The sequence below is a fragment of the Physeter macrocephalus genome, chromosome 20 (genome assembly GCF_002837175.3).
Source record: "Physeter macrocephalus isolate SW-GA chromosome 20, ASM283717v5, whole genome shotgun sequence".
NCBI lineage: Eukaryota > Metazoa > Chordata > Mammalia > Artiodactyla > Physeteridae > Physeter > Physeter macrocephalus.
The window spans coordinates 37,347,370-37,359,915 of NC_041233.1; the positions used below are offsets into that span (position 1 = coordinate 37,347,370).

A 12,546-nucleotide genomic window follows, 5' to 3' on the forward strand; every position below is an offset into this window, starting at 1 on the left:
GGGCTGTGCTGTTCAATATGGTAACCAATAGCCAAATGTGACTATTAAGCTCTTGAACTGTGGTTCTGGAAATGAGACGTGCAGGAAGCATAACATACACACTGGATTTTGAAGACTTAGCAGAACAATAAGCATTAAAATATTTCGTTAATAATTTTTATACTGGTTATATGTTTAAATGATAATATTTTGATATATTGGGTTAAATAAGCCATATTATGAAAATTGGTTTCACCTGTTTGTTTTTACATCTTTAACGTGGTTACTGGAAAATTTAAATTGCATGTGGCTTGCATGATATAAGGCATTAGAGGCCACAGTAATGAGCATGGCATTTATGCTGAGCAATATGGGAAGTAAACAGAAATGCACACAAAGTGCTTAGCATATTTCCCAGAACAGAGTGGAAAATGTTTATGAAACTAGAATTCCATTCACAGACAAACTACTCAAATGTAAAGGCAAATATATTTAGGGGGGAAGACACTGGATTCAAGAAAAAGTAATAACAGAACTAATGAAAGTTAAGTTTAAATAATTGTTTAGAATGTAGTGATGAAGTATAATGAAACTGGCAAGTAGCAATTATTGAAATATGAAACATAAAGTTAAATAAAAAAGAATCTGACCAAAAAGAATGACAGATAAAATTGGATCCATTCCTAAATTCCAAATGGATCAGAGAAAAACAGGCAAAAAAAAAGAGGAAACCATGTAAGTATTTCACTGTAGCCATCCTGGTAGATGTGAACTGGTTTTCTGCTTCTAGCCTCCATTTCCATGACGCCAATGAGATTAAATACTTTTCATGTGCTGACTGGCTATTTGTATGTCTTCTTTGGTGAAGCACATGTTTAAGACTTCTGCCTATTTTTTTGTAGTGTTGCCTTTTTCTTTTTTATTGATGTGTAGGTGTTCACAAATTCTAGGTAAGAATCCTTCATCAAATATACACGTGGCAGATATACTCTCCCCACAGGTGGCTTCCCTTTTCATTCTTGTACTGATATCTTTAATCAGAATAGACCTTCTACATTTTAATGTAATCCAAAGTTTTCAATCTTTTCCTTTATGGCTCATACATTACATGTCTTGTTTAAAAATCTTTGCTTGCCCTGACCTTATGTAGATAAGCTAATTTTAGGAAGTTTTATTTTTACCTTTCTTACTTAAGTGTATGAACCTTCTCTAATTAATTTTTGTGCGTGGTGTGAAGTACAGGTTATGGATCATTGTTTTTCATGCGGAGATCCTACAGACCCATCACTGTACACTGAAAATATAATCCTTTCTTCACTGCACTGCAATGTCACTTTTGTCATAAAATCAAGTGACAATACATATGTAGATATGTTTGGGGCTCTTTATTATGTTCCTTTGGTTTATTTGTCTATTCTTGTGCTAATACCATTACTTACTATACAGCTTAATTACTATGGCTTTAATATAAATCTTGTGAATTGATATATAAATTCTTCACTTTGTTCTTTTCCTTCAAGATTATCTTGGCCCTCCGAAAGGCTAAGATAATCTTATTATCTTACATACACATTTTAGAATTGGTTTGCCAGTTTCTCTGCCTCTCTCTCCCTCATTCTCTCTTTCTCTCTCTCACACACAAATACACAGCTGCTGAACAAAATTGGCAACAAAATAAATAACAATACGATTACAAACTTAAAAGAAATTACATCTTCATGCATCCATACTGATATAAAGAAATTAGTGAATAAGCCAATGAGGAAAGGGATCCAGCTCTTCCTTACAGAAGAATTTCAAGTAGTAAATGGAGATGGATTGAGGAAAACAGAAAATCACCATCAGTTCACCATAGTAATAAGTGCTGCAAGCAAAATCCACGGATGAATGCTAAAATGAGTAGACGAAAGTTCAAGGAAAAACAGGCTATTTGCACAGGCTTGACGTCTCTCCCCTAAAATACCTATTAATTACTGCGGTGGTCTTCATATGTGTCCACAAAGTCTTTGAGACCCCTCCCTGAATTCAGGAGGTGCAGCTTCACTCTCCTCCCCTTGAGTGTGATCTGGACTTAATGACTGGCTTCTAACAAAGTACGGAAAGGGAAAAACAGTGACTTTATACTGAAGGAACCTGGCAGACCCACCTTCACCAAGTGGTCACAGTCAACATCATGGCACGTCCGCTCCATGGGACGCTATGAGAAAGGCATATCTCCTCTGTGTTGTTCTTCCCTCAAATCCATAACCTCATTTCTAATCATCAGAAAACCTCAGAGAAACCCAAATCAAGAGACATTGTAAAAAATGCAGCTACGACTCTTTAAAAGTGTCAAGGCTGTAGAAGCAGACGGAGGTGCTGGCCCTGATTGGAGGAGACTAAGAAGACAAGACCACAAAATACGATGTGACAGCCTGGATGGGACCCTGCACCAGAAAAAGAACATTCGTGGAAAAACTGCTGAAATCTGATCCAACTCTGGAGTGTGGTTAATGGTAATGTGCTGATGGTAACTTCTTAGTTTTGACAAATACACCATGGCTATGTGAGAAGTTAACCTTAGGAGAAGCTGGGCGAAGGGTAGAGGGGAACTCTCTGTACCATCTTTCTAACTCTTCCGTAAAACTGAAATTGTTTCAAAATTAAAAGTATAACGTGTTTTCTGGAAAGTTCTTCAGCAGCCTCTTTAGAGTGGTTATCAAGACAAATTTATACAAGTTGGTCCACTTTCTATTTTATACCTTTCTGAGTGCGATTTTTTCCCCTTCTTTTCAAAAAAGGAGCATTGATAATGAAAAGTAATTCCATTTGGATTTTTAAAAAGCCACTCTGTGGGAACTAGCTATGGAGAAAAGCTGACTCAAAAGGTGACCCAAGAAGAGAGAATGCCTTTGCTTGGGAACAAAGCACCAAGAACTTGGAGCATGTTTTCAGTCAGTAAAGGTACTCCTTGGACCAGAGTTGTGTTTAGGGCTTGAGGGGACAAAACAAAGAATGTGGTTACTCACCAGGGCGACTTTCCTTTGTGGCTTCAGCAGCTTCGGTTTATGGAACGGGGCAGCGATGGGAGCTGTGGAAGCACATCAAGGGTTTAGTTTGCAATTCCTCTCAGGACTCTTAAAACCCACATATCATGAGCACCACGGACAGAGAGCCTTGGACATAGGGCCACTTCCTGTCCTCGTGGAGGAACTCTAGTTTCTGATCCAGGTAACAGCTGGACTGGTGCCCCTCGGGGGAGGGTGATCCTCTCCTAGCCTTTGGATACGTCATCCTCTCCTCTCAACAAGGTCAACAAAACCACAGCATAAAACACCGCCAGCTACAAAGAGGTCAGATGTGCAGGTGAGAACCAGGTGCACTTGGTAAAGGCTGAGGCTGGGACCTTCCCTGGGGCTTCCTCCTAGCTGCATGCTAACGCTGACAGCGGTGACCTTTGACCCTCACAGCAGCCCTGGGAGGTCAGCAGGGAGGGTCTTATTGTCCCCATCTAACAGAGGAGGAAACCGAGGGTCTTCTTCCAACATCATGTAACTACCTAGTATTTAGATGAACTGGGACTTGAACTCAAAGCCAGGCTCAACCACGTGGCTCTCTGAGTCTCATTTTCTTCTTTCGTAAAGTAGGGCACCATCTATGCTGACTGAATGAGGTGATACAGCAGTACAACGCCTGGCGCAGAGCAGGGACAGCTCCCTTCTCTCCCCAGATCCGCAAGTGTCATGCCTCGCAGGACGCTCACGCCTCCCAGCCCCTTCTGTCCACCCAGTATACGTTCAGTCTCAGCACCGCTGCCTTCCACCACAGGGCGCAAAGGGTGCCAAGGGGCCATCCTGGGAAGCCCCAGTTGAGGGATAAAATGGATCCTGTCTTGTTCTTAAATTATCCACCTGGACAACCCTTGTGTTCCTAACTGTGTATCAAATCCTTTGATGTATGACCTTCTCCTAAATTGGCCAGTTATTTTAGGAACGATTTCTAAACAGTTTTACTTCTCGCCTCAGGAAATGCCCATCTTCCTCATTTATGTTGCTCTAAGTCATAATTGGAATCAAGTAATAACCCTCATTTTAATCCCCAGAACAAATCCAAAATAAATTACACACCTGGTTTTTATCTTTAGGAAAATCATAGAGCCTTCTTTCCCTTGAATGAACCAAGAGGATGCTGACACCCCCTTGCTCCACCCTGCTATGTGCAGAGCATGTTAGTACTTCAAAGGGAAATACACTGTGGAATAGTCTGTAGAGGTTGACCCCCGCTAAAGCCATGCGCAGCCAATGGCAATGCCCCCAGCCCACCTCAGGGACGGGGCTCAGTTATGACCAGAATCTAGGTGGGGTTCTCCAGACCATACAATCAGGGATGTCACATCCTCCACCTGCCTACTTTCCTGTTCTGATCTCACATCAGACCCCAGGTACTCTCCACATGGATGACTGCTGGCTGGCTTCCTACCTTTGGCAGGGACTGCAGGAGGAACGTCAGCTTTTTCCTTCCGCCTCTTGCCCTTCTTGGGCTGCAGTGGGACCAAGCTGGTCACGCTGGTGACAGTCTCCCCTGAGCTGGAGAAGAAGAAGGACCTGGTGAAGGCAAAGGCAGGCTTGTTCCGGGGAAAGGAAAAGGAAGCAATTTCCGAGTACCCCATATACCTGTGTGTAAGGTAGGGTACTCTTAGAGCTGGACTGGGATCACTCTGTGCCTATCTCCGGGGATGTCTGGAGGTCTGGTACTGACCCTTGGCTAAGGATGATGAGTGGAGCTAGTTGGGGATTTGTAATGTGCTGTGTAAAGTTCTAAAATCTCTGGAGAGACCCAGGGCTAGCTTGCCTACATTGTTTTGGGATGTATAGATTGTTTGTATAGATTGTTTACACCTGGTTAATGGGTTTACACAGTCTGGCTTGGTTACATCACCAGTAGGATATTAAGATATCACTAAAAACTTCTCCTTGAGCTCCCCTAAAACCAATGTTCCTTGCACACATCTTTGTGGTTCACAATCCAGAGACAGAGCAGCACCTGTGCAAGTGAGAAGGGACCCTGGGGAGTTGCAGCTGGGAGTCCCTAGGGCCCCCCATGATTGTTCACACTTTCTCCTCCTGCTGTATGTACCTTCACCTTTAAGGTAAAGACTGAGTTAACCCTCAGGAGTGTTGTGAATGTTTTCAATTATCTGGGTGGTTACCTGTGTAATCACTGTAGTATCAGATTCTATGTGTTACCGTTATAACTCAAAGTAATAGGTAAGCCTTACATTACAGGTAACCAAACCAAGATTCAAAGATGCTAAGTGACTTGCTCTAAGTGACACTGTTTGTAAGCAGACAACACGAAAGCTGAAAACCCAGACTGGCCTGATGTGAAACCTGTTCTCCATGCTACCTATGGGGTGGAGTCCAAGCACTTCCTTGAATGGCCATCGTCTTATTTCAAATGCATCCTATGGCTCCAGCAACCCAGAGGGCAGCCTCTTGTAGAACCTCTTGTCCTCAGGCACATATTCCAGCCAGGTAGGTACAGTTACCAAGAGAGGCTTGGTAACTCCCTTGATCTCCCTAATACAAAGGATTTCTAGAAATCCATAAGATATGACCTAATAGTCAAAATGTATGAAGGTGGTAAACAGTTTTCACACAAGAGGAAAGGCTCGTACCTAGGAAAACATGCTAAAACTTCCTCAAGAAAGAGAAAGCCAAATTAAAATGTACTGCACTTTCTTTCTGCACATATCAGAATGGCAACAATCAAACTTAAGGCAAAGCGCTCTTTTGGCAAAGGGTGTGAGGAATCAGGCACTCGGAAGTATTGCTGGTACAAGTGTAAACCCTTCCTGATGGAGAGTAATTCGGCAATCAGGATCACGGGGGCTATCAGAATTACAGAGGCTTATACTCTGTGACCCGGCAATTTCACTTTGGGGAATTTATTCTGTGGATATCCTTGCATGGGTATGAAATGTACATATAAGTCATTATAGTCCTGTTGGTAATAGCAATAGATTAGAAACAACCCAACTGCCCATCAGCGGGGGACTGGTTAAGGGAATTATGGTGAATCCACAAATCCACACACGGGGTCCTTTGTAACTGTAAAGAGGAATGAGGAAGCTATTTATACAGGGATAAGAAAAGACACATTGTTAAGTGAAAAAGCTAGGTGTTGGACAATGTGTAAAATGTGTCATTTCTTTTGTATAAAAATACAGGAAAATAATATATATTAGTATTTATGTACACAAATAGAGAAACTTTGGAACTATTCACAAGAATTTAAAAACAGTGGTTCCTTAAAATGGAGGTGCTGAGGAAATAAACAGAAGGAAGATTGGACAAGGAGAATTATTTTTTATTATTACATATTACATAATATAATATAATAATATAATTAATAATTATATTATATAATAATATAATATATTATTATATAATATAATAATATGAACTATTATTACATATTTTTTAAAATTAACTTTAAATTTTAATTATTAAATCATGTGATTGTATAATCTTTGAAAAACAGTAAATTAAACACTAATAAATATTTACATATATTTAATAAAAGAAAACAGACTATTCTAATATAGTCCTGGAGTTTTAAAAATAAACAAAGACTGAGTCACGTTGTGGGGAAATTTCCAAGAATACAGTTCACACAGAGAGTCCCCAAAGATAGCTTATTTTTATTGGGAACAGAAATTCTAACTGGCCATGGCTTTAGAGTACAGGGTCAACTGTGTAAATTTACAAACAGCCAAAAGGGATGTGTGTTTACAAAACTCTGGCCACAAAGAGAAAACAAGGGATCAGAAACCCTCAGAACTGTTTAAATACACAACCACACATACAGCTTCATTTCCTAGCTTTTTAAACTCTTGAAATGTTTATTTTTTCTTTCCATTATAAAGGTATGCACGTTCATGTTTTAAAATGGTAATTACAAGCATGGAGACGAAAGAAAATAAGTCTATCGTAACCAAAACATGACCTTCATAAATATTTCCAGCCTTTTTCCTCTTCCTTGTTTTATTTTTTTAAAAAGACTTTTTTTTTTAGAGCAGTTCTATGTTCACAACGAAATTGAGCAAAAGATACAGAGATTTTCCATAGACCCCCGACCACCCCCATCATGAACATCCCCAACAGAGTGGTACATTTATTTTAATTGATGAAACTACCTTGACACACATCATCACCCAAAGTCCACAGTTTACATTAGGGTTCACTCTTGGTGTTGTACATTCTATGCGTTTGGACAAATTTATAATGTAGCCAATTACTGTAGTATCATACAGAATAGCTTCCATGCCCTAAAATTCCTCCGTGCTCTTCCTATTCATCCCTCCCTTCCCCACCTCTGGCAACCACTGATCTATTAACTGTCTCCATAGCTTTGCCTTTTCCAGAATGTCACATATAGTTTGAATCATACAGAATGTAGCCTTTTCAGATTGGCTTCATTAACTTAGAAATACGCATTTAAGTTTTCTCCATGTCTTTTCATAGCTTGATAGCTCATTTCTTTTTAATGTTGAATAATATTCCATCGCCTGGATGTACCAGGGTTTATTTATTCATTCATCTACTGAAGGACATCTTTTTCGCTCCCAAGTTTTGGAGATTATGAATAAAGCTGCTGTCAACATCCATGTGCAGGCTTTCTGGGGACACAAGTTTCAACTCTTCCTTGGTTCTTATACATTGTTTTTTTAAAAAAAATAATATTGTATTACAATTTTGCATCCTTCTTTTTACTTAATCTACACTTTCCGTATTGTTACATCCTCCCACTATTCCAGTGAGAAGACATGCCACAGTTTACTTAGCCTTCCCCTGACATCTAAACATCTAATTTGTTTCCCAGTTTGATATACAAATAACATTGCTATAAATATATTTGTGCATAATGGTTTTCCATTCTTAGACTTTTGTTTTTGGATTCTTAGACCTGGAAATACTAGTTCACAGAGGAGGATCATTTTAAAGGTTATTCAATACCCACTGTCAAAAAAAAAAAAATACCCACTGTCAAAATGATTTCCGACAAGTTAGTACTACTTTATAGCCTCTTGGTCAATGGATGAGGGCATTTACCTTTTCATCCTTTTTAACACCAGATTTATGTTTAAAAAATTTCTCACTTAATGAAGAAAAATGTGATATCTCCTTTTACTTGCATTTCTTTGCTTGCTACGAGGAACATTTCCCGTGTTTGCCTATGTTTCCTTATTTATGAATGATGTAGGGACACCTTCTGTTATTATTTATTAGGATTGTGAGTCATTCTTATAGATTTGTTTGCATCTTTGACATCAATCTGACATGCTTATTGCAAACATTTCCCTACTTTTGAATTTTGGCTTTTTGTTAAATGCATGGTCATTTGTTTGTTTTTTTGTTTTGTTTTGTTTTGCGGTACGCGGGCCTCTCACTGTTGCGGCCTCTCCCGTTGCGGAGCACAGGCTCCGGACGCGCAGGCTCAGCGGCCATGGGTCACGGGCCCAGCCCCTCCGCGGCATGTGGGATCTTCCCGGACCGGGGCACGAACCCGTGTCCCCTGCATCGGCAGGCGGACTCTCAACCACTGCGCCACCAGGGAAGCCCTGGTCATTTGTCTTTGCTAAAATCGTTTGATAGTTTCTTTTTGTCTATTGCCTCTGAGTTGGGATTATCCTCCCCAGTTGCACCTCACACCCCGCAAAACCAAATAATATTCCCCCTTCCTCTTCTCTTTTCTTGGCTTTAATTCTTTAGCTCTTTAATATAAAATGAAAATTTTGAGACATCATAAACTTAGGCCATTATGCCCAGGGCTTTCAGTAAGCTGAAAAAAGATCTGCTTTGTCATCACCATTCTCCTTGAAAACAGTAAAACTGCACTAAACTAAATTTAGTTCTACTTCATACCTCAATCATAAGCACTCAGATACAATGAGTCACCACAATGACATACGACAGACAGTCATTCCCTCAGAATTTCACGTCTCCCGTTGAACCAGCAGGGCTGGTAGGAATTTTTGACAAAGTCCGTCTTATGATTCACTTACGAGAAAAGTTATTCTACGTCTTGGGTTGCAACAGGACTGTATTTTGTGTCTGACACAAGGGAGTGGGCATTGCTGGGGCCAGTCAAACCAAGGAAGATAGAAAATAGGCCGGAAACTCCAGCTAAATTAGAGAGCTGAGTGATTGGAGAGAAGTGCTATTTGTGGGGAACAGGGCTGTTTTTCTGGCTCCAACAAGGGTGGGGCAGGAGGCGCACATGTGGGACCCTTGTTGTGACATGTACAAAGTTCCGGGCTGGCCGCCTCTCATAGGAGTCTCTGTCCCACAAAGACTGGGCACCTCTGCTCTGTGGCACGTGGTGGCTGGATCTAGCAAACGGGCACTGGACAGGGGCAGAAAGCCTGCACTAAATCTGCTTCCACTGACTAGAGAGGTGATACAGGGCAAGTCACTCACTTCCCTGGGCTGCATCCCCCAACCTGTAAGATGGGAAGATGTACCCTTGCTATCTATCTCACAGGGTTATAGTTAGGGTCAGATAAGAAAGCTCAGCCTAAATTAGATGGGGCATGAAATGGCTAAACAGCATGGATCCTAATCTCCAGCGTGTAGATGCAGTAGGGGGGTAGGGGCATGTCATGGTGTTACCCAGGGAAAAGAATATTGCTACTTGGGTATCTCATGATGCCATGTCTTGGCCCTGAGGGGAAGCACAAACTTCAACTTAAACCTTGATCAGAAAATCTTTCTGCCGAGGGAGCACAGTGCACCCTCCTAGAGCCACAGACGTAGCAGTGCTGTACAAGTGCCAAGCAGGACAGAGCAGGCGAGCAGGGCGTAGAGAGAGGCTGTGCCCCTGAGCAATGGGTGGCCACTCCAGGACACTAGGTAAAGCAGGCAACCTGGATTTTACCAGGCACTGAACAAATTGTGAGTGATCATATTTTGCAGAAGCTAAAGTTAATAAGAGCTATGTCTGTCTACCCTATGCAAAGCACTGTGAAAAGTGCCTGATATCCATAATCTCTGACTCACCCAGATGGGAAAATTAAGCCTCAGAGAGGTCCAGGCAGGAGATCTGGGATCTGATCCGGGTGGACCTGCCTCCTTGGCCCTGAAGCAAGGACTCTGAGCCCAGCCCAGACAACAGAGAACAAGAGAACTAGGGCAGGAAGAAGGTCAATCAAGCCAGATCCACAATGGCTGCTCTAGGCTTAAACCAGCTCCCCAAAAAGGTACCGGAAGGCGATATCAGCATTCCACTGCACTTTCAGTCTATACTAAATCCAGGACTGTTAGAGCTGCTCAAAGCCCTGCCCTGGCGGGAGGAAGAGGGGCCAGCCTGAGTGCTAGGGTCCTGGAGGTAGGAGCAGTGACTGGTGCCCAAGACCAAGGGCCATCCTGGCTCAAGATTGGGCAGAGAAGGAGAGGAACACATGCCTGTCCCTGGGATGGTCTGAAATAAACAATATCAGCTGCCCAAAGGGAGGTGGGTGTGGGCAGGCCAGCCATGTGGAAATTCTGTGCCTCTACAGGTAAGTGTGTCTGGGAGCAGAAAAACAAAAAAAAGTATAAACTGAGATGATCCCACCAAGGAACATTTTTAAAATGAAGAACCAAACACCCAGGCACACCTTGCTTTCATAAGTGAATGTGAGCTCAAAGCGCCCTCATACTGAACCACAGCGCCTGTGCATAACGAGCGCCACCCCTCCATCAAACACCTGCCTCACGGGGATACACCAGAGGAGCAGTTAACTGTTCCCACCGAGGAGCATTCAGACACCCAACCTACATCCCCCAGATGCCTGGTGTTTCCCTGGATCCAGGACAAGCTTTGTGCCTCCACATATGAACTATGCCCCCTTGGGGTCTGTTCAATCCCGTTTCCGTCTGAATGAGCAGAAGATCCTCATCCTGGCATAAAGCTGTCCGTCACATACTGCAGAGGGATTCAGTGTGGCCTGAACTGGGATGGCTGGGATGCCAAGTGTGGTCTGTAGGGCAAAAGATCCCGACCCAGAAAGCCCTCCGCGAGCAGGGCTGAGGAAGATGTGCCCATCTGGCCCTGCCAGCATCCTTCTGGGCCTGCCCTCCCTGAACCCTTCCTGCTCCCACACCATCTTTGAAAGTCAGTGTTTCCGTTGATCCATTTTACCTCCCGAAGTGTCCACGTGCTTCCTTTCCTCCAGCCTGCACACCTCAGTTCAGACCATGAGAACTCACCAGGACCCCCAGAGGGCTTCCTCAGTTCCTCTCCGAGCAGCTCCAGGCTGCCTTTCCAGGACTGCCCGCAACACACTCATCACCCTATAACATTGTACCTTGCAATGTCAAGTGTGGAATCTTGCAGGAGGAACGCAGGTCTCAACAACTATGTTAGCATCTCACTGTCGTTTACAATGACAGGTCCCCCGCCCAAGGTAGCTGCCATTGATAAAGGCCAAGGACTAGTGCAAATAGGGCGAATTTCCTGACATCTCGCTCTAGGCTTTTAAAAGTGCTCCACGGGCTTTCCTTGCCACACAAGGTCAATCAACAGCACATGCCGAGGAGCTGCGTACAAGTTACAGAACTTCACTTTCAAAGCAGACGAATGGTGCCTCCCTTGAGATGACTCTTTCTCATAAATGAGTAATACATGTCAAGCACGTAGAACTGCATCTGGTACGTTGTGTCACCTATTACTATCTTACCAGCATTATGATCATCATTATTATGGAATCTGCTCTCCGAGTCCTTGAATAGACACTGGACGGACATGGCAGGGTTCTCAGAAACCTGTGCCAGAGCGGGCACACCTAGAAAGGACCTGCAGACCCCGGGGGTCCTGATGCATTACCCTCTGCTGCTTTCATCCTATGTATGACATTTTTGCATGCATTCTGTGAAGAGCACGAGGATTAAAGCTGCTCCTTCATGAGGCAGTTGCCAAGGCACCTCCATGTCCACAGCCTCCCCATGGCCTTTCATCATAAATGGTTTACATCACCTGAGAGGTTCTGCTGGGCCTCACCGTGAGAGCTCGTCCTTTGTGGTCCCTGCCAGTTTCACAGAGTCTGCACAAAGGCCTGGAGGTGGTTTAGTTTGTAAGTTTGAAGTCTCTGAACACTAACTGGTAAGGTCAGGAGGTGCTTCCTTAATATTGGGTGGGCCAAAAAGTGCCTTCAGTTTTTTAAGTAAAAATAAAAGACACATTTTTCATTTTCACCAAGAACTTTATTGAACAACGTATTAACCCTTTTGTTCCACTACCTTCTGCCATTTTTCAGGCAACTTCATAATTCCATCTTCCCAAAACTTTTTTTTTCTTAACATCCTTATTCGAGTATAATTGCTTTACAGTGTTGTGTTAATTTCTGCTGTATAACAGAGTGAATCAGCTGTACGTATACCTATATCCCCATATCTCTTCCCTCTTGCGTCTCCCTCCCACCCTCCCTATCCCACCCCTCTAGGTGGACACAAAGCACCCAGCTGATCTCCCTGTGCTATGTGGCTGCTTCCCACTAGCTATCTATTTTACATTTGGTAGTGTATATATGTCCATGCCACTCTCTCA

At 42.8% G+C, this 12,546-nt stretch overlaps 1 protein-coding gene across 2 annotated transcripts in view; it reads right to left on the reverse strand.

The window, feature by feature from the left end:
- Window positions 1-12,546, reverse strand: part of VSTM4 (V-set and transmembrane domain containing 4) — a 56,737-nt gene that overhangs the window by 22,378 nt on the left and 21,813 nt on the right. Inside the window, exons 3-4 of one of the 2 annotated variants that reach the window (XM_028481083.2) lie at window positions 4,438-4,562; window positions 2,988-3,049 (exon numbers count right to left, since the gene is read on the reverse strand). In XM_028481083.2, the coding sequence (XP_028336884.1) occupies window positions 2,988-3,049; window positions 4,438-4,562 (187 nt within the window). The remainder of the gene's footprint in view (window positions 1-2,987; window positions 3,050-4,437; window positions 4,563-12,546) is intronic. The other variant, XM_028481084.2, reaches the window with a different exon arrangement.